We start from the raw sequence: 22,184 nt of genomic DNA on the forward strand, positions 1-22,184 counted from the left end.
CGTAATTGTTGTTGCAATAATAGCAATCGACTGCTCATTTTTACCGCATGCCTGCTGTACTTCTCTGCCCTCTTCATATTCCCAAGCACCAAACACCTCGGATAAATAAGACATTAGTATCCAGTTTTAAAAGGGTTGCAAGTGGGGGTACAGGTATTTTAATTTTAGAGTCATGTGGCATCCCCACCTCTGTTTCTCCCTAATTCCTGTCACTCAGACTATGCTGTGCAGTCCTTGTCCTGGATCCTTCTTTTTCTTCCTTACAGCTTTGTGGTTTCAAACTATTTAAAATTGAATGATATAAAGAAGCCCACCTTCAAAAAGTCAGTGTGCTGGGTAATAGGAGGACATCCTTAAGTTCTCTCCATAAACTTCTGTCTTGCAGATGGGATTTATTTGCCACAAAGACATCTGCTTTTTGGGGCTGAGATTTTACTGCCAAACACCGGAACAAAGCTGGTGTGGGACCATACGGAATAGAATCCTTTATAGTTTCCTTGTTCTTAATATAGAAAGTGTTGCAGATACTTGGCAGATCCACTACTTTTTTTTTTTCTTTCTGTTGTCATTTTCATTATTTAAATAGATACATTCAGGCTGCAGATTGCTTTGACAAGTAGATGGAAGAATTTGGTAAATTCCAAAGAACACACATTAGGTATTTGGCAGTATATCCTCAGCAAACAGCTCTAATGCCATCACACCCTGTGTCTGGCCATCCCACCTGATTGTATTTGGAATCACTGGCTCCTTCCAGCCAAGGGGAGCTGAAAGTCTCAAAGACATTTACATTTAGTGTAGATCACAGATGTCTTCTCCAAGTGTGCTCCATGCTATTACTCAAGACCATGGGCATGGGAGTGAAACTCTAGAAAGGAATCCGTTTTAGGAATGGCATTGTTTGGAGCTCAAAGTCAGGCATGACAGGCACTTGCAGGAAACCAAGTCTCTGGCAAGGCAAAATAGGAGGGTTGGAGCTGTTGCTGCCTTTGGCCGTTCATCCCAGCCAAGGCAAAAACGGTCGAAACTGCTGAACCACCGCGGTGCCCAGCTTGGTTTTTCAAGGTAAGCTAGCACTGACTGTGGTTTTGTGGCACCTGCGGCCTCTGTGAATGCACTTTACCTGCCCGACTAACTTCTATTTATGCTCAGGTGCCTTCAGGAGCCCCCCGAGTCCAGGCTTAGGGCAGCACCGAAGCACTGGGGGTACGTCGCACCCTGACCGGCGGGCGGCTCCGCCCTCGCCCCGCTCCTGCCGGGGCAGCACCGGGCGGCTTGGCCGGCGGCGAGGGGCCCGTTCCCCCATTCCCCCGGGCCCGCGGGCGGCCGGTACGTGAGCGGGCGCGCGTCCGGGGGGTGGCACGGGCGCGTGCCCGGGGGAGGTGGCACGGGCGCGTGCCCGGGGGTGCCAGAGCGGGCGGCTCCGCGCGCGCCGCCGCTCGGGCCCAACGGCCCTGGGCCAACGGCCGGCGCGCGCTCCCGGGGCGGGCGGGCGGCGCGAGGGCGCGCGCACGCGTTGCCATGAGACGCGGGCGGCGGGGGAGGGGGGTTACGTGGTGACGTTAATTCTATATGAGCGCGAGCGGCGGGAGCGCGGGTCCTTTCACCGCCGGCCGCGCGGCGCCTCCGCCTCGCTGCTCCTGAGTCACCGCCGCCCGCCGGCCGCGCAGGTACCGCCGGAGCGCGGCTGCCGCCGCCGCCCCGGGCTGGGGGGCACGGGGGGCGCCCGGGGGGCGCTGGGCCCCCCCGCTCTCTCGCGGGGAGGCCGTGGATGCCGGCCCGGCCTAGCGGGGCCCCTGGGCTGGCGGGACGCGGGGGGCCGGCGGTGCCCGTGCCACACCGGGTACCGGCCCGCGGGGCGGCCACGCCGCTGCTCGCCCCCCGGGCCCGCAGCGAGCAGCGCTGCCCGCCGCCTCCCGCGCGTCCCTCCGCTGCGCCCCGCGGAGCGCCCGGGCCGCGCTAGGCCGGGGCCCGTGGCGTGGCCGGCGCTGGGGGGAGGCGGGTCGGCCCCGCAACACGTGGGCGCCCGAGCGGGGCCGCGCCCGGCGCGGCCGGGGACCGGGAGGGCGGCGGGGCCGGAAAGCGGCGCGGGGAGGAGCGGGTGAGCGTCCGGCCGGGCGCGGGGAAGGCGCGGGAGGGGCTCGGTGCCGGAGCGGCGCGGGGCCCCGCGCGGTGAGTGCGCACATGGCGGAGCGGAGCGGCGATGGCAGCGCGCCGTGGCCTTGTGCCGCCTCCCGCGCCTTGTTCCCGCTCCGAGCGGAGCCGCGGCGGGGTGTGCTGTGCTCTTCTGCTGGCAGGGGGACCCAGAGATTCAGCCAGCGGACGGGCTGCTCCCTGCCTCGGGGTACTGTGGTGTCCGGGAGCTCAACATGTCGCTTCTCCGGGCGCCTGTTAGCTGGTATCACCCTGAATAGTGTCCCCAAGGAAGGCTGAGACACTACCTGGAGGATTTAGTAATTACAAGTGGATCTACTATCTTGTGTTCAGCATTCATTTAGATGTATAAAACATACTGTATTCCATATTGAATGTTTAGGGGCCTTACACTATCAATACTTGTGAGACTTTCAATATTGGCTGAAAAACCGACATCGTCTGCTTGCAGAAAAAAACGCAAATCCTTTTTGAAGCAACTGAGATAGTAATAACGCAGCAGCACCTTCCACATTTTATCTCCAAGCTCTGCAGTTAGGTATATGTTTGAAGTCTTGTTGAGATACACTTTGAGTGTATCTCACTCTAGTGAGAGCATTTCATGTTCTACCTCACTTGTGGAGGGTAAGAGAAGTGGGCACAGTGTCTGCAAGGTATGACAAATACTCTCCTTTGCTCAGCACGTCTTGGGATTTTAACATCTGCTGGTAGATGCTACATTAATCAGGCAGGAGATAGTGCCTGATAATTTTAATTACAGTCATGAAATGAAACTTGAGGGAAGAGTTAAGGCCTAAGGCTGTGAACTGCTGAAGGTAGTTTTTGACAAACATTTTGGTAGCTTTTTAGCAGCCTTCCTGCTGAGCCCATTTTACAGTGATACTCTTTAAAGAATGAGAGAATCACTGTACTTTGATTGAAGCAACCTGAGTGGTTTCCAGTCTCTTGCAAATCCAGAAACTATACTAATCCTTAGAGGAACATAGCATTTAAAATATACATACATGGAAATCTAAGTGACTTGGATGCTTCTGTACCAGACAAAAGTTAAGGCCGCTCAGGCTTTGAGTACCTGAAACATTGATAGAAGGGCTTAGAACAGGCCACTGACACCTGAGCTTGTGTGTGTCCCGTGAGAGTGATACATGTTAGCAGTGTTACTGCCCTCCACTTTTTCTGTGCTTTGTGACAAGTCTTGGATGTCGTGTACTCTTGGTTTCTGAGGCCGGAATGTTCGTCCTGTGCACAGGTGGTAGATTGGTGCTTTTCAGAGCTCCTGGTCTTTCTCTGCCTTGGACAGACTAGGGAGTGAATGTTGGGAGCATGCAGAAGTTCTGTGCTGCATCTGTGCTGCCAGCCCAGTGTTTCAAAGTGCCCGATCTGCTGCAGCTCTGCCTGTTTACATCTACACAGCAGTGCTCCCACCATCCTGGTGCATCATCTATCCCCTGCCTCACTCAGAAACTATTCCTGGAAGCAGCTGGGGGACTTGTTATGCTTACTAAACACCCTGGAAAGGGGTGGTGTGGTTTTTTCCTTAGCTTTGAGCATGTGTGCACAAGCGAAACTGAAACCAAGGTGGTGTGGGCATGGTGTTATAAACCTCGGTTAACAGGGTTTTCACAACCCTGAGTGAGACCTGGATCTTCCAGGCTGAGGCCGTGTCCTCTAATAGAGAACTCCACATCTATGAGGAAACTTTGGCTTACCCTGTACATTTGATAAAAACCTCTTTATTCACTAGGCTCCTAAAAGTTAAAACAATGGTAACAAGAAGAGCTTGAGTCATCATGGCAGAAATTGTATTCCTTCAGGGAGTAAAATAATTTGAGGATATTAATTTCAATAGTGAAAAATTTTAGGGCGGGAAATAAGACAAGAATCTTCTATTTTGAATTTTTGTTCTATCCTTTGGTGGAAGCCAGTTTATTCCAGTAGAACATCAGGTATTATGAACATGTCTCTTCACCTTTTTGCTAATGTAGTTGTAATGCAGTTCATATTGAGGTTCTTGTGAAACAGCTGCAAACATGGCACATCTCTAACTAAGGATCTGATTCTAAAGGAAACTGCAGGAATTGGACAGGTTACAGAAAATGGAGATGCAGGTGTTCTTTCAATGCCTGTTTGTTTTTCTGCGTCCCTATACATTCAGTGCAACTTAAGCTCTGGGATTTTCCATGAGCTGGGAGTGCTTTGGTATTTGTGAGGTACAAATAGCCATTTACACAGAAGTCAGAACTTTGCAAACAGAAGCAAGGCTTTTTAATTTGGTTTTATTTTAGTACAGCTGAGGAGTCTTCTCAACTGCTCTGGGCAACTGCATTGCTTTGAGCTTCTCCTTAGGGAGGTGGCTAGTAAATAACAGAGTGGAACTTCTTAGTACGTGTTTAATCCAAGGAGGGGTTGTGATGAGGGGTTTAATACTTATAGGTCAGTTTTCATTTGTAAATTACTTGGCATTCAGAAGTGATTATAATTAGAGCTAATTCAATCTAGCTGATTCTCACTCAGCTCAGAGGTTAGTGCATTTCCTCATCACCCAACATTGTTAATCTGGAGAGTAGGTCTGGTGTCATAATGTATTTGTCTAGAAAACCAGACATGCCTGGAAGGCATCACAGAAGTTGCTTGGGGATTCATTTGATGACCTTCTGAAAAATTAAACTATTTAGAAGCAACGTGTGAGGGCTTTGAGGGCTTCCTACACTAAATTATTATATTATTTTCTGAATCAGCAAAGTTAATGTAGAAGTAAAAATCCTAATTATTGATATACTTGTGTATTTAGCCATAACTTTTGACCTTAAGTTTTCAGGAAGACTTGACATATTGCAGATTAAATCTTCAGTTGCAGTCAATTAAAAAAGTTTTCTGATTTACCTTTGATACTTCAGAATTACTTAAAAATATAAATATTTAAAGATATGAACTTCCTGAAAGATTAATATTTTAAATGAATTTGCATCATCTGCTTAAATGAAGACATTATCTGCATCCTAACTACTTGTCAAAGGTTAAGCTGCAGGTCTTTCCTAGATAGAAAGCTGTTTAAATTTTTAGTACTGGAAAATATGATGCATTTGGGGGCTATGTGCTTAAATGTACATCTGCACAGACATGACTTGCAATGGTGATGTCTCAGTTTAAATCTTAACTTGCCACAATGAATAGACAGTTTGCACATCTACTGTTTCACCTTGTCATTGACAACTATAGAAGAAAGTACTACCAGTTGCTCCTTGGTAGATTTTTATGTTCAATGAAAGCCAATTTTAGATACAAAAGCTGGGTTTTGGATGTACCTATATCTTTGAAGCATTCAATTGATGGGTTTATGTTTATTCTTTTAAAAACTGCCACTACCAAATAACAAACAAGCAATGAGGAAACCTTCACCCAAAACATGAGAGATACTAGAATTAACTGAGTGTTGGAGATTGTGGTTATGAGGTTTGGCAAAGTGGGTGCTTGAAATCTGGAATGGACAAATCCCTAGACTTTTAAGACCCAGGATAGAAACATAAATGTTATCTTTTCTGACCATCTGCACTACAATTGGTTCAATCCACTACTTTATTTAGTTATTGTTTAATATGCAGTGTTTCAAAGAAGAGAGAAGCAGTTCTTTCAGATTTGTTGTGGGATGACTTGCCCACGAGGGAAAGTTTTGGTTTAGTTCAGGCCCTTGTTAAACCTGATAGACATTGAAAAGTCAAGTTGAGGAACACAGGGAGGGTACATGAAAAAAAGTTGTTCATAATGAAACCAAGTTTGAATCAGTTCTTTTTGAACTTCTTGTTAATGTACGTATTTTTGTCATTTCTTGTTGCTCTTCACTCAAATGCTATTAATACAAAATGTGAACAGCTTCTGTTGCTCAGGTATTTATGTTGCTAGGCCCTTAACTGAGCTAGTTCCTCTCTTCCGTGTTGAGCAGTGGATACAGTATTTTCATTAAGGATACATTACTGAAGTGCTGGGTGATCATATTTTGTAATTGTGTGTTTTAGTCACCATGGATTCATTTCAGATCTTGCCACTTTTGCATGTTGAGAAGAAGTCTTCAGTGGACTGCATGTCATTATATATGTCTTTACATAGTAGGTTTTTGATCTTTTGAATTCTAAAGCAGTTGGAATTGCATCTTTTTATTTGTTCTTTTAGATTTAAATACTATTTATTTTGCCTCACTTGACTCACCCTTTTAAGCAGTAGTTAAATCATGATACTACAGTTTTGGAAAGAACTCATCTTTGAATGCAAGTATCAACTGGTATAGTGCTTTATGCTGTTTCTTGTGTGTGCAGGGTGGCTTTATCAGATGCATACTTGCTATGTTTGAGCTGGGGAGATATTCATGACACAGCCTCTTGATTCTTTAACCACCATCTTCAGTGTTTTGGAGGTACCACATACCTCCGTATTGCTGCTGAAGGCAAGATTGAGTGAAATTCACAAGAGAGTATTTCTGAAGATAACTTTGTAAACAGCGCTCAAGTTCCATGATTCAAGTTTTCAGTAGCCCTACCACATGTTTGCAATTGCTTTTTAAATGGCACCTGTATTCATTTGAAAGTGACTGGCTGAAACCATAACCATGGGCATTCCTCTGTTGAGTCTCTACTGCCAATTGTAACATCTCATCCCAATAGCCTCCAAAATGTGTTAAAGTTCTGATTGTGTTCTTTTTTAGTGCACACTAACTTGTTAGTTGAAAACTGTGTACTTTGAAGTTGGTGGTCTAGTAGTGGCCTGGCTTCCATAGGAAAAATACTAAACAGAAGCTAACAAAGAAGTTGCTAAATACATTTAGGAATTTCAGTGGCTTCTTGATTAGTGAATGAATTTAAAATTGCATTCATCAGATGTTCTAGCAAAAAGCACACTTCTGAAGCGTGTACATTTTTTTCAGTATTTTATAACTTTCTTTTCACAGAAGGATGCTTAGATGTTTTTGAAGTCAAATTGGATAAAAACTTGAATGCTGCAGCGTGTGAGTTTTGCAGATAGCAATGTAATTGCCAATATGGTTGTGTTTGATTATGTGGCCATCTAGGCAGCCAATTAATGCTCTTTCCCATTGTTTGATGTTGTGGCACGCACAAGTTTGATTTTCATTAAGCTATTACAGTGCACCCTGCTACCTGAAGAACTTTGTTTAAAGACAATTTTTTTTTTATTACTTTGCCACTTTTTAACAAACTGAATACCTGAAAACATGAACTGTGTTGGGAAATACTGTCATAGGAAATTTCAAATATTTCTTTATACACAAAGACTTTGATTTCAACCCTCTAGGATGGCTGCAGTTCTTCCCATTATCCGTGATGGAAAGTAAAACCATAAAAACCTATAGTAAGTAGTTTGTTTTAAAAAAAAGTAAAGATCCTTGTTAATTTTTCCAGGTTTGTATTTAAACTTGTTACTTACCTAATAATGAAAGATTGTTCTAAGTAGAAACAATTTGTTAGGTTTTCTGCTGCAGAATCTTGGCATTCAGAACAAAGGCAACATTGTGTACTAATTACCCTATTTTTAGAACATGATCACGGAGCTCAGGTCAGTAGCATAGACAAGCATGCAGATGTAGTTTAGTTCTGATTTTAATTTGTAATTTGGTAGTCCATCTCCTTCTTGGTATGGAGGCTCTTTTCTGCTGAAAGAGTAAACAGGCACTATCTAAAATGCAGTAAAAATACTACAGAGAGAGGAGTTCAGTATTTGTTGATTGAATCCTCATTTCCTGATAGAAAAATTAGTTCAGGGGAAAGCTTACAGTGGGGTTCTACATGAATGAAAACAAATCCTGAGGTTACTAATAGCTGAGTAATATTATTACTTTTGTATATGATCTCTTTGCTTTGTTTTGCAGAATTTGACTTTTTTCCCATCAACTGGCATTCTCATACAAGTGTAGAGCACTTCTTAGTTGAAATGTGGAAAATGTGTTTTCATGCTGTAACATGCATACATGTATTGTGCAGAGGCCTGCAAGGACTAATGAAATAGTTGCATTGGCAAATGAAGTTGATGCCTTTACCTCAGGAGTTACTAGGGAGTGCAAAATAATACCACTTGAAGGGGAAAGAGCAGTTTCAGTTGTGTTGTGTTACTTGGTTCAGCATTCTAATGTTTTTAGCATGTTTATTTGTTCTCTACAGTCAGAATCTGGATTTTTCCACATTATCATAAGCCAGATGTATCAGTACAGTGTCACAGTAACTTCAAACTTGCCTAACCCTTTTCATGAGTTATAAAAGGTACTTGCCTGTGACAGCCTCTGTCTCTTGACCCTGCTGATACTCGGTAACTGAAGGTCTAACACAGTACAAAGAAATGCTTTCAACAGTTTTTAACTTTACTGTCATTCAGACATTGATGGAAGGAAGGGAGTATGCATAGCTGAGGAAGAACTACAATACACTTTTCCAGCAGGGTTTACTTTCTCTGACTTGAAGATCATTCAGAAGAGAAACTGGCTGTTTCCTTTATGAAAGGAATGTATCTCTCACACGATGATATGAGTGCTTCCCATCTCGGATATTTAAGCTCACGGGCATAGCTACAAGTCGTTCTTGTAGCTATGTGAGATGCCGCTTCTTGTCTGAATTTCTTGGGCTTTTCCGCTTTGTCAGGACTACATACTTCAGCTTCTGCTAAAGATTCCTATACATCTCCATGCCAGTTAGCATGTCTGCTGTTAACTGTATATGGCACATAGTTTTTGGCACGGAGTTTTTGGCACATAGTGGATGAGTTGGTGCTAGCACAATAAGTTGTGTCAAAATGATGGGATTTGAATTACTGCAAGAGTCCAGTGTCACCTTCTTGTTACTATATTGAGGCACCTGGGTTCCTTGCTTCCACTGACCTTTAACTCCTTAGTCTCTTTATGCAGAACTTTATAGCTTTTATATTAGTATTGTGTTCTTTATTAGATCATACTCCCTTGTTCTGTGCTTATATTTGGGCAGAAAATTTTAATTATCTATTCTAGATTTGCAAATTTAAATAAATTTGGTCAATTTTTGTTCCTACATTAACAGTTAGAAATCTTTTGTTAACAGAATAACTTTGTGGCACTAATAAAGGAATTGTCTCTGGAGAGTTCAGTGGCTGATAAAGTCTTTCATTACACAGATGTGATATGTTGATGTTCTAGCACTGCACTACCCTGCTCATTTGATTGAGATTGATTTTCTTTTGGACCTTCAGCTTTCCTAAGAAGCCATATTTTTTCCTTGAGATGAATGATAATGTGTTTATCTGTTTAACATGTTTATCTGCTGTGTTAATCATAGAAACATGGAATTGTTTAGGTTGAAAAAGGCCTCTCCTCTAAGACTGAGTCCAGCTGTTAACCCAACCCTGCTGTGTTCACTGATTAACTGTGTCCCCAAGTGCCACATCAACACATCTTTTGAGCGCTTCCAGGGATGGTGATTGCACCACTTCCCTAGGCTGCTTGTTGCAGTGCCTGACAACCTTTTCAGTGAAGAAAGTTTTCCTAATATCTCATCTAAACAAGCCCTGGCATAACTTGAGGCCATTTCCTCTCATCCTGTTTGTTAACATTGGGGAAGAGACTACTCCCCACCCAGCTACACCCTGCTTTTGGGTTGTAGCAGGGAGTGATAGGTCTCCCCTCAGGATAGTAATAGGTACAATATCCCTTAGTTTCATGACCAGTTTTCATGCTAGTGGTAATGGATGCATGAATTTGATCTCATAGGTATAAAGGAAACACCCGGTCTTCTGCTTTATTCCCTTTTAAAATGACATTTTTAACCTGATACATTATTCCATTGCTTCTTTGTGTAGAAGAGCTAAATTTTCTCCTAGTTACTATTGAACTGTATGATCTTCTCTCATAATGATTTCCCTATCCCATGATTGCTACCATAGCTTCTACTAACAGTTTTGGAATGAGTGATGCATTTTTTGGGTTGTAGTCCCAAGGCATTTGAAGTGTGAAACTCTATACCATGTACTGTGCACTTTTTAAACAGTCACTCAGTTCTCACAGAATTGTTTAGGTTGGAAAAGACCTTTAAGATCACTATGCAGAGCATCTGAGCTCTTTAAAGTTACAAACTTGTGTTAGAGATTTTGAGCAAAATACCCCAGACAATTGTTTTGGCCATGTGCAGTCAAAGAGTGTTTTCTAATTGATCTCTACAATATTTTAATTTTTGTTTCCTGTATTTATTGATGATGATGTAAGGAGAAATCTTACAAGCTAAGAATTCCAAGTCCTGGAATTCTAGGCAAGAGCATCAGTTAGAAGTAACTTCTAGTGGATATATTGCTCTTGAGTTTCCCAGTCTTTAGTGAGAGTTGAACTTGGCTGGTATGATGTCATTTGTCTGGCACCTTTGGTTTCTGCACACATTGCAAATAGTTTACCAGACTTAATCCTGATGATTTTTTTTAATACAACTAGCTGTCCTCCTGTGTGAGCAGTTTGTCTGGAGAAGGGGAAGAGGTGTTTGCTGAAAGGGGAGGCTGTGGGTTCTGTTTGTGGTGTGGTATGCTCAGAGCTGCTGAACAGCTGAGATGTGTTGTCAGCCTGGCAGCCCTGGGGCTTGTGCAGAAATGCCGATGTTTTGCTGGAGGAGCTGTGTCTCAGGAATGTCTTGCTGCCTCAGCTGACTTGTAGTTCACCTCGCTGTGACCTGCCTTCCTGAGGGCGGGCGGATGTCCGGGTAATCTAATAGCCTGTGCTTACTTGGGACATGTAAAGCTGATCTGAACTAGGAAAGGCTTCTCACCAAAGCCTCTGTCCTAGCTGTAACATGGCTGGTGCCTCTGCAAACTTAGGCTAGTTTCTGTGTGGATAAAGGAAAGATTAGGAAGCACTGAACACTTGGAGTTTGTATTTCTGTCTTCACTTATGCAAAATCACTCAGTGAAGAAACGAAAACCCTTGAAAACTGAAAGCTCACTAATGACTTACTTGAGGATGAACACGTGAACATTCTGCTTGTATCAAACTCCATTTTGTAAAAAAAAATGACAGTTTAACAAGACTGTGTCCTTTAAGCCTAATGAAAATAACAAATTGTCACACAGTTTTGATAAGTTTTAAATTTTAGGGGAGTTTTGCTAATTTTTAGTAGTTCTGGAGGATACACTCAAAACAGTGGGTAAGCTAGTGCTGGATTAAGTCTTCCAACCTTTTGATTTTGATAAAGAATGTGCTTTCTTGTGATGGCAGGCAAGCTTAAGGTACCTGTATGAAAGAGATTTTTAATTTAAACCTATAGGAAATTTGCACTGTACCTTGCTTTTCTGTACTTTTGCTTTCTTTTTGTAGCATGAACTTCCTACGCATTCTCTTTCAAGCCCTGAAGAGATAACTGTTGCTTTTCTTCTGCATATTTTTACAATGAGCAGCAAAACATTGTAAGTAAAGCCAGTGGGTGCCTCTGTATTTGATGCTAATGCATCTACTGCATTCAAACAGTTAGTGGCTGTAGCTGTTCAAGTAAGAGGGAAGTAAAATATTTTACTAAGGTGTATATTTATATTTTTAAGGTTTTTTGCATGCTGGCTTTATGCAGGGGTGTAGACTACTCTTTACCTGTGCTCATAAGCCTCTTCATGCAGTCAGGACTCCTATATTCCAAGCAGTATCTTAGTCCAAAACAGTTACCTAGACACTGAGGCTTGAAGTAACACACCAGGTGTATCCAGGTTTGTTATAATCCTGCAGTGACAACTGGTGAGCTGATATCTCCCTGGCACTACTTCAGGGAGTGATGTTAGTGGTTATGTTGCTCACATGCCAAGGTGTAGCTGCTGTTTATGAAAGTAAATACACCTATGAATGAACTGTGTCTTATGGCAAGTGGATTGATAGGAGTTCTATATTTCAATATTTATTGCTGGGGAGATCCTGCAAAATAAATACTGCAGTGATCTATTAAAATTTTATTGATTGTGGTATGTAGTGTATTTGGAACTCTGAAGACTAGACCAGGACCTTGAGCTGGGCGCTGCTCAGAGATAGTGGAGGTTGTTTGCTCTCAAGGAATGTGTTTTCTCAGTGCTTTTTTGCAGTGTTTTTGTTTCTGTTTGGGTTTTTTTAGCCAGTTGAGCTGTGTTTGCAGAGAAACTTATGGTTAAGTAAATGACAGTAAACAAAATGTGGTGCAACTACATCTCTTCCATGCTAGTGGGTTGCACAGATTAGCCTAAATGTCTGCCAGCATAGTTTTCTTGGCAGTGCCTTGTAGTCTCCTTACTCAAGAACAGTTGTCTAGAGCTGGCAGATAATTGTCATGACAGACACTAGTATCTCCTCAGTTTGCAGAAGAACTCTTCCAACTGTGTACATTCTGATACTGAGTTGTGTAAAAACTGGAGGGAAGATTAAAGGATGGGACATGAAAAAGACTGCTGCAAGGAGAATAGGAAAAATTGGATGAGAGAGAGAAATGCACTGGAGGGAGGCTCTGAAGCTGACAGCTGCTTGATACAGTCTATTTTAATTTCAAAAAAGTCTTTGAAGAATGTTATTCAAACTCTCTGAGTAAACTGGGCCATAATTTGAAACCATACAGTGCTTGCAGGGATTGTTTTAAGAGTCAGGAAGCAGAGGGTGATAACTGCCCATTGCAATGAGGAGAGAGGCACATGCTGGAGTCCCACAGGGTGCTGTAGCAAGATGAATGCCTTTAGCACGGTCAGAAATGATCTTGGAAAGAGGATGAACAGTGAGAGGATGGAGGAAAGTTTGTGATGACAAGTAGTTGTTCAGAGGTTGAAAATAAGGGCCCAGTGAGGAATTCAGTAACAGGAGGCTGCTGGTGAAACTTTCTCTGCTACACAGTTGCATAGTGTAGAAAAATCATTGAACTGGTCTCTGAGCTGAATATTGCACCTGAGAAACTTGAGTGATATCATCAGCTTACCTGCTGGTTCTAGGGAAAATGAGGACTAGTTTCTGAAATAAAAATTTGTTATGACGTTGTCAAATACCTGCACTTCTGATCCAGTGTGTTTTTGCTGAACGTAATTGAAAGCTACAAGTGTTTCTGGGAGAATTCTTACCATGAATTTTTTCCAATGTATTGGCTTTTTTCCAATGTATTGGCTAATGGCCCTTGTTGGAGGTGGGATGGATGCTTCTTAAAGTTTTTAGGCATCATTTGTTTATAGCCACTCTTGTATTCATTTGGGAAAAAATGTTTAAATGAACTGTGGAAGTTGGTCTCTTTCAGAAAACCTCTGAGGTGTTTCAGCTGCTGTTTGATCTAGCCCATTGACTTGGAGAGACCACAGGGTTTGTGCTGCCACTGGTCTCTTGTTTGTTAAAAGAACTACCTCCTGTGTTATGGAAATTAAAGTGTTTTTTGATAGGGAGAACAGAGAAAGGAATTGCTGGTCTCTGCAAGGAGCATCACTATGTTGGATTTGCAGAAAAATGTATGAGAGGCAGGTGAGCTGTGCATCTTGTGCTCTTTTGCACAGCAATACTATCAGTCTTCTTGAAATGCATTAAAAACAAGTTAAGAGGAAGTGTGTAAGGAAAAAGTAGTATATTTTTCATGGATGCAATATTGTGTACATCAAAAATAATGCTAATTGCTACATTGCTCAAGTAAAACAGGGCCCTGTATATGAGAGTTGTAATTGTAGTATGTTGTTTCTGTAGGTCTTCAGTGTATGCTATCTTTGAGAATGATATTCAAAGGAGAGTCTTTTGAATTGTTGCAGGGAATTGTTACATGGGTAAAACTGAAATCACAAGACAAGCAAATGTGATCTGAATAAAATGAGTCAAGAATATTGCTGTAATTCTTCTTACTGAATTGTTAGATTTTCTTTGATTTATTGCAGTGCTCCCATCCTATTTATTAGCAAATACTGTATTATTTTTCTGAAATAGATGGCTTTGGTTCTCTAGTTTTTCTGGATATTAAGGAATTGAATCTTTATTATTACATTCTAGATCTTTATTTGGTGCTATGAAATTGTGGTCCTAAATGAGGTGGACATCAGATGCCTTATTTCCATGTAATTCTTGGGAAGTATTTATGGCACCAGAAAAACTATATTTAGATTATATTTACATAAAATGTGGGAGTTTATTTCTGAAGATTCTAAGATGTTTCTTCATATTGACTGTTAATTACTGGGATTGTGTTTTTGTGTTACACTTCAGTAGATCAAATGCAGTTTTCTCTTTTTCTGGAACACATCCGTGCAACACTTTGCTAAAATTCCCATTTGAATGCATTGTAAGGAGTTGAAATTTCTGAAGGAAATTTCAATTTGTTTAGCTTACAGGAGAGCAGGTAAAATGGAGACTCCAAAGCATTCGTTTCCTTGCTTTCTGGGCCAGCAAATTATTCCTGGTAGTTGGAGCCTCCTGAATTACTGGCAGTTGGTAATAAAAGGAAAGTGTTTTCTTGTGCATAGTATTGTGTTAGACTTCAAGTTACCTGAAAGATCTTTTTGGAGAATATACTCCCAAGTACTGTTTTGCTGGTAGAAAATGTTACTCATTTTATAATATATTTGAGAACATGGGTTCTTCATGGTATGCAAGATTTGCAATAGTCTCAATATTAAATGCTTCTAGTTACTGTGTATGGAATATGTTTATGATTTCACTAAGATATTTTAAAAAATTGTGATCATTCTGAGCATGGGAATTGGTCATGTTAAAAAATTTTATCCTGGCACCTGGCATAATTTTTTTTGTAAAATGTTGCAATATTGTGGCTATTCTGAGGAATGACTTGGATTGGTTTTGTAAAGTTAGGATTAAAAGTAAAGCCATGAAAAGGCGTCTTCATTCTCCAATTGGTTTAGCTGTAAGTATGTTCTGTCTGCAATCAGATGCTGGAAATGATTAAACAGTTACCAGCACCCTTTTTGCTTCAGTTTTTCTCAGGTTATATTCCAATTTTATACTTAGGACTAATTTTCAGTCAGTGATATTAGAACAGTCCTACAATCCGAAACTCAACATGGTGTTTTGCTGGTACTTGGTACTTCAGTTTATGTGACTAGATCTATAGGTTCTAAACCAGAATGAAGTTTTTCAAAATCTCTGTATGTTTTAAAGACTGACAGCTCAAAATGTGCAAGGGAGATGTGCCACGCTTCAGACTAATATATATTTATCACGTTTCATAAAGCTGACATGATTTTGTTTCTTTTAGTATTATGGCATGCGGCCATAGAGTTTATAACTGAAATCTAGTGCTCCTGTTCTAATATGTTTTTTTTCTTTATTTTCCCTAGTGTTTGAAGTCTTGCAGAATGGCAGACGTAGACAAGTAAGTAAAATCTGTCCATGATTTTACTGCAGCTCTGAGTGTGTCCTGTGCTGTACTTGACGTGGCTGGGCTCTCCAGATAGTGGATAGGCAGGGTCTGCACACTGACCTTGAGCACTGTGGCAAGACCTGAGGAGAAAAGCTTATGTTGCTCATGATAAATGGGTTTGTGATCTTAATTGTAAGTAAATAAGAAAGTGGAAGAAGGCATGAGTCAACTTCCTATATTAGTTGGAATTCTGGAGGGGAAAACCAGATAATATTGCCCATTCCTATTGTTTCACTCCATGTAGGGTTCTTTCTATACTTTGAGTGCTCTTATTTTGTGGCATTCAAAGTATAATGTAGGTGATCCTACCCACTCTTAAGGAAGATATGTGGAGCAGAAGGAGGCTTTGACTGGTTGATAAGAGCAGGAGATGGAGTTTTTTATAGAAAGAAACTTTGTAATTCTGGAAAGTTGCTAATTCTGTAAACTGTTCTGGGATTGTCAAGTGTGAAACTTCTGTGAAGACAAAATTGGTTTTGTTTGTCTATTAAGACTCGCTTGTCAAAGGTCAAAAGATGCAACAGTTTGTTTCTACCAACATAACCTCTAGTTTGAGCTTTTTAAGCTCCTTAGAGTATATTATAAAATTAACTACTTGATTGAATGAACTTGTTACTGAATATTTCTAATAGCAAAGAACAGTCAGAACTTGATCAGCAGGATATGGAGGATGTTGAAGAAGTAGAAGAAGAAGAAACTGGCGAAGATGCCAACAGCAAAGGTAATGTTGAAATGAAGAGTTTCTAAACTTCTAAGCGTATGTGCTTTCTAGTTAGTGTGTTAAAAAGTTTTTACTGCAAAAAAAATAGGAAGTGGTAAAACAATTTCAGATGGACAATTGTGTTTAAGTTCTGAAGCAAGGACTTTTTCTTTCAAATTGAGTGATTTTTATTAGTTGCAGTTACTCATTGTAGTCATGTTTAATACCAGGTTCATGCAGTGCCAGCCACCTGTATAATTGGAAAAGACAGGATTATTGTGGATATGTAACAGGATTATTTAAAAACTTAAAACATGAAGTTTTGAGTATAAAAAATTAATGTGTGCATATGTGTGTATGTGTATCTCTTACTTTTGATTAGTTGCTAATAATTTCCTGTTGAGTTGACAGTGAACAGAACAAATCATGCTTAGTGTTACCACTCTTGAAATTAATAAATTCTTTTTTATTCCCCCCTCAACAAATAACGTAAGCACGTATCAGAATACTTGTTTTGTCAGTGCTGAACAGTCTTAATCATGCTTTGTATTTGAAGTGTGGGGGCACAGATGGAATCTAAAGAGCAATTAGCCAAAAGAGAAATAACTAATAATCTCTGCAATAAAATTACTTGGACTGCTGATAGTGCCATGTTTCAAGTTTGCCCAAGCAGAATAATAACATTGAAATAGAACATTTTGCTCAAGATGGTATACTTCGCTAATCTATCGAAAGAAGTGTTTTCAAAACTGGATTGCAAAATTTTGGGGAGCGCTAATTAGCTGAAGTAATTAAATGGCCTACAGTAATTAAATGGTAAGTATTCAGGTGTCCCACAGGAGCCTAGAGATGAATAATGTGTATTTTCAGTGATTTCCCAGTTATTTTAGATGAGAATCAGAGTGGAAATTATACTCTAGAAATCCTATACATAAATCAGATTTTATAAATCAGAAACATATTTTGGTATTAGGGAGGCTTCACACAGTTTTAAACAGTTCTTCTGCATCTGTAATTCTTGCTTGTCTAATTTTCTTTATGCACAATTCTTTCTTTCAAGATTGGTGCCAGAAGATGCACTTTGTGCTTACTTAATCTTCTTTTTTAATTCAGCTCGGCAGTTGACTGTGCAGATGATGCAAAATCCTCAGATTCTTGCAGCCCTTCAGGAAAGACTTGATGGTCTGGTAGGAACATCTGCAGGATATGTAGAAAGGTACAACATTGGTTTAGTATGAGCAGAGTGTTAAAATGGTTCTGTTAAAATGTTTCTTTTAAAATGTTTTCTGAACAGTGTTATCTATGGTTTATGGTCATAAACCACTGTTTATGTAGTTTTATCTGCTCAGATAGCAGAAAAACTGATATAGTCTGTTTGCAGTGCATCTCAGAATTGAAGAGATTTTATTTGAAGTTTCATGAAGAATGCTAATATTTAGCATTTAGTAGCTGATGTTTTCCTCTGCAGTTACAGTATGGCACACTTGTTAGCATACTTTCCTGATCCTTGGAATCTCTTTTGTAGCTTTGCCTTGGTCATGAAACATCAGTTATTTAAACTGGACAGATGCTTGGAGGCCTGGTGTCTCTAGCATAGTAATTTTATGCTTAGACTGTAAGCATTAGCTGATACAGCAATGTTATTAGCAGTACTTCATGTGGTTTTCTCAGTATCAAAACTTGCTATAAATTCTTGCCAAAATTTTCTGTAGTTGATCTGCATTTATGAGGCATGCAGTAATTGCTTTCCTTTTGCACATTTGTAGTGCAGTGTCTCATTTAGCAAACCAGTTCTGGCTCACTTTGGGTCAGACAGTGTGTTTAAAGACAGTGCTATTAGCTGCTGCAGTCAGTGAAACAAAGCAGCAAATTTTGAAGAGTAAATATCTAAGCGAAAAATAACAACTGTCTTGAACTTTTTCATGAAACCAAACAAATTAATGGTGAGACCTTTCTTAGTTGTACTCAATACTGTGATTTTACTTTGTAACTCATTAATAATGTAGAACTTGTTTTTAGAAGGAAGATTTATTGCACAAATTTCTCTCATGATTTACCCAGGTGTCTGGAATACTCTGGTTTTAACTGTGGTTGAGCCTCAGTTCAAGAGTTTGTGCTAAGGATTTCAATGTCATTGGTGGAAGTGGTTGCAGCTTTGATTTAAACTTTCTAAATCTTAAAACAGAGTGTAAAATGTGTTGTGGTACAAGTTGGTTAACTTGCAAGGGGTCTGGCTAAGGAGAGATCAATATGTCCTTAAAATGCAGTGTTGGTAACAGTTCTGTCACTGAATTTTTCAGCTTGCCTAAAGTTGTTAAAAGACGTGTGAATGCTCTCAAGAATCTTCAAGTTCAGTGTGCACAGATAGAAGCAAAGTTCTATGAGGAAGTTCATGAGCTGGAAAGAAAGTATGCTGCACTCTATCAGCCCTTATTTGACAAGGTATTTTAGTGCTACTCTGATTTGTACTTTAAAGCTTCATCTAAAATACAGCAAGGGATTATAAAAACCAGAACACTTACTCATGTTCCAAATTACTTTGGTCTCATATGTGTGCCTTCAATTCAATTGATACAATTTTGCCATTGAAGTGAATATAACTAAGATTGAGAGAGTGAAAAGTTAAGTCTGTTCCATAGTTACCAAAATGACTTCAGTATATCAAACCTCATTTTAATTGAGCAAATGTCAGATGATACTGTAACTTTTCTGGGACTTTGGTGTTTATTTTAGTGTGTTGTAAACCTCCTAACTGCTGAATCAATCTTCTAGAGCCATAAGAAAAGGTAGATAGTTAATGTATTACTAATTGTGTAATTTAGGATTAGGAATTTATTGGTTAGGGCATTGCTGATTGCAATGACTAGGAAATGAAAAACTATTCTTGGTTTAATCTTCCAGCGAAGTGAAATCATCAATGCCATTTATGAACCTACAGAAGAGGAATGTGAATGGAAAGCAGATGCTGACGAAGAAATTTCAGTGAGTATCTTAATTAGTTCTCATCAATGTCTCAAGCTTTAGCATGAAACAAGAGGTTTGTAATGATTATTTGCTATTAGTAATGATGCTAATTCTTAATGGTTGCTTAAACATCCACATGACACTGATATCAACAAAGAACTGATGAACCTTATGATGAACCTCTTAAAATTAAGGAAACCAAATATTTTTATTTTATCAAGGATGAGATGAAAGAGAAAGCTAAGCTTGAAGAAGAAAAAAAAGATGAAGAAAAAGAAGACCCTAAAGGAATCCCTGAGTTTTGGCTGACAGTATTCAAGAATGTGGACTTACTCAGTGATATGGTTCAGGTAGGCAGTGGTCTAGCTTTGTTTAAAGTTGCATTGGTAATTAATCCAAGTGTCTTTAAGAAAGCAGTGGAAACACTTTGATACTCTATATGTCTGTTGGAGAGCTATTGCTATGGAACTGTTACTTGGATGTCATCTCTGTTAACTTTTCAAGTGAGAGTACAGAGTACTGAAATACCTCCCTGCTGTTTTATTTCTTGAACCTATTCTACGATACTAAGGAATTTTTGGTGTTTATAGAAGTGTGTGTGACAAGTGTGTTAGACAGGACTAAAAATTGTATGTGGTGTTAGCGTGGGTTTTGGTTGTGTACTGTACTGGGGACTCTGTAACAGCCATTGTTGCCATCTGCTGGTCATGTTCATGGAAGTATTTCAGTGTTGTTACAAGGTTTTTTTTTTTTAAGTCAAACTTGTTCTAAACATGGCTTTTTATCTCTGTGAGGCCTTAAATCTGTGTGTAATTGAATGTTATGAAAATTAAATACACTGTGTTTTCTCTACAGGAACATGATGAACCTATCCTGAAATACTTAAAAGATATAAAAGTGAAATTTTCAGAAGTTGGACAACCTATGGTTAGTTTGACTTATTAAACAAGATTACTTTTATGTTATCTTAAGAATTATTTGTATTTTAGCAACATGGTCTGTGATAGCCAATTGTCTTGTGGAAATCATGAGAAAATATACAGCTGCTGCTTCTGAGAAAGCAGTACAAGGTCTAGTGCTAATCTTGCATCACCCTGTGAATGAGTGTATACTGAATTTAGCCTTCAGCTTCTGATGAGATTTGCCTTAACAGCTGATAATTTAGGTTTCACCATTGCATTTTGATACCTTTGGGTACTTTTTGTGTAACTGCTGTAATTTCATATATTTCCCTGGCAGAAATCAGACCATTTTCTAAGTTAAAATATTTTTAAATTTGGAAATTCTCCCTATACGTTAGTAGCAGGAAATCTGTGTGCTGGGAGATCTGTCATTACTGCCAGCAGTACAATAACTAGAAAGTGCAAGATCAAGTAAATGAAAAGATTTTAAGATCTTTGTACAACTTGGGTGGCAAATTCTAGAATAAGTTATGCGTGTATTGGAGAAAGGTGTATTCTGTTGCATGTGTACTGCTTGGATTTAGGTGTTAAGAATTTAAAGGTGTTTGTAAATAATTAAAGTTACTGTTCTGCAATTCTTTTTAAGAGTTTCACATTAGAATTTCACTTTGAACCAAACGACTACTTCACAAATGAAGTGTTGACAAAGACGTATAGAATGAGGTCAGAGCCAGATGATTCTGATCCCTTTTCCTTTGACGGACCAGAAATCATGGGTTGTACAGGGTAAGTGCTAATAGATACTATTAAGGCAAGCAATATAGCAGCTTTGTCCTTAGCATTATCCAGCTGTAGAGTTTTACAGCATCTTGGGGAGATGCTGGAAAAGATACTTCCCCTAGTAACTTGGGAACAGCTAGGTTTGATATGAGGTTTTTTGTTGTTACCAATAACTTCAATACAATATAGAAAAACATTATTTGTATTGCGTAATTTATAAGCATATATATTATATAAGCATATAAATAAAAATATAGTCAATATTTGTTTAGAACTACTGTTCTGCAGTCGCTAAAGGGGAATTGAAATCTTTTAGTATCTTTTAGTAGGCCTGTATACCTTTTGCTAGAATTTGATTGCTTTTATAAATACTTTTGTATTTCTGACATGCTGCATTTTGGGGAATTTATATCAGATTTATTTTTTATATTGCAGTTATCCATTTTGTTTTATAAGCGTTGAATGTTTGCCTTTGAATTTCTGTCTATTTGAGAAATGGAGAATAGTCCTCATAATTCCAGGTTACTCTTTTTAAAAAGCTGTCACACTGCTTTCTTAGTGAAATCTCCTGTTTTAAATTAGTTAAGTAATTTTTTCTGCTACGTTTCCCTTTTTTGTGAACAGAGGGATGAGAGAAAACTATGTTGTACATAACTATTCTTATGAGTACACTTGGGCCTGTTCAGTAACTTTTGTGTTCATGTCTCCACAGTGTTCTGACTGTTCTTCTGAGTGATAACAACTGAGTTACAGACTATCACTGCATAGTCAGTGTTGGTTTTGCTCTAAAATTAATCTCCAGTTGCTCATACTGACTTTTTGCCTCTTTATTTCCCAGTCACTTAACATATTTTCCTAAGTCCTGTAAGATTTAATTTTAAATGCTTGGGTAGCTTTGATTAAACTGTTTTGTCTTCCCCAGTTTGGACTGATTGGCAAATCATGAATCTTGACAGGGTTTGGTGTGAGTTGCCACTGCTTCTATAAAAATTATTAACTCCTAGTCCTTGTTTTCTCTTGTAGCTAGGATGGCCCCTTCTTGTCCCAAAGCAACTCACTGAATTCCTTTGAGTCTGTAAAAGAATCTAATCCAGAAACTTCTGCAAATGCAGTTACTTTCACTGATGTGACTTTTCATTTACTTGTCACCAGAATGCTTTGACTGTTAGGGAAGCCTGTAGGCATGATTTTGCTCTGTAAGCAGAATAGAGTTAAAAAAACCAAAACCCAAACAAATGAATATAACACAAGATGACAAAACCCCCACAAACAACTCAAAATCAGCCAAAACCTACATGCTTGTTTGATGCATTGTTTTAGGGGCTTACTGGTTATAATGAT

The 22,184-nt window shown here is 39.8% G+C and overlaps 2 protein-coding genes across 3 annotated transcripts in view; one reads left to right on the forward strand and one right to left on the reverse strand.

Moving 5' to 3' along the window:
• Positions 1-1,158: 1,158 nt before the first annotated feature.
• Positions 1,159-2,592, reverse strand: LOC131558298 (basic proline-rich protein-like). The gene is made up of 3 exons (XM_058805946.1): positions 2,557-2,592; positions 1,675-2,290; positions 1,159-1,568 (listed from the first exon to the last, which is right to left on the reverse strand). The coding sequence occupies exons 1-3, from the start codon at positions 2,590-2,592 to the stop codon at positions 1,159-1,161; spliced, it is 1,062 nt and encodes a 353-aa protein (XP_058661929.1).
• NAP1L1 (nucleosome assembly protein 1 like 1) overlaps positions 1,549-22,184 on the forward strand; it is a 28,691-nt gene continuing 8,055 nt past the window's right edge. For both annotated transcript variants that reach the window (XM_058806119.1, XM_058806121.1), the window contains exons 1-9: positions 1,549-1,670; positions 15,415-15,449; positions 16,130-16,218; positions 17,311-17,413; positions 18,498-18,639; positions 19,099-19,179; positions 19,383-19,511; positions 20,017-20,088; positions 20,710-20,849. In XM_058806119.1, coding sequence (XP_058662102.1) covers positions 15,433-15,449; positions 16,130-16,218; positions 17,311-17,413; positions 18,498-18,639; positions 19,099-19,179; positions 19,383-19,511; positions 20,017-20,088; positions 20,710-20,849 — 773 coding nt within the window. In that variant the 5' untranslated portion in view covers positions 1,549-1,670; positions 15,415-15,432. The remainder of the gene's footprint in view (positions 1,671-15,414; positions 15,450-16,129; positions 16,219-17,310; positions 17,414-18,497; positions 18,640-19,098; positions 19,180-19,382; positions 19,512-20,016; positions 20,089-20,709; positions 20,850-22,184) is intronic.

This window comes from Ammospiza caudacuta, chromosome 5 (genome assembly GCF_027887145.1).
Source record: "Ammospiza caudacuta isolate bAmmCau1 chromosome 5, bAmmCau1.pri, whole genome shotgun sequence".
Taxonomy (NCBI): Eukaryota; Metazoa; Chordata; class Aves; order Passeriformes; family Passerellidae; genus Ammospiza; species Ammospiza caudacuta.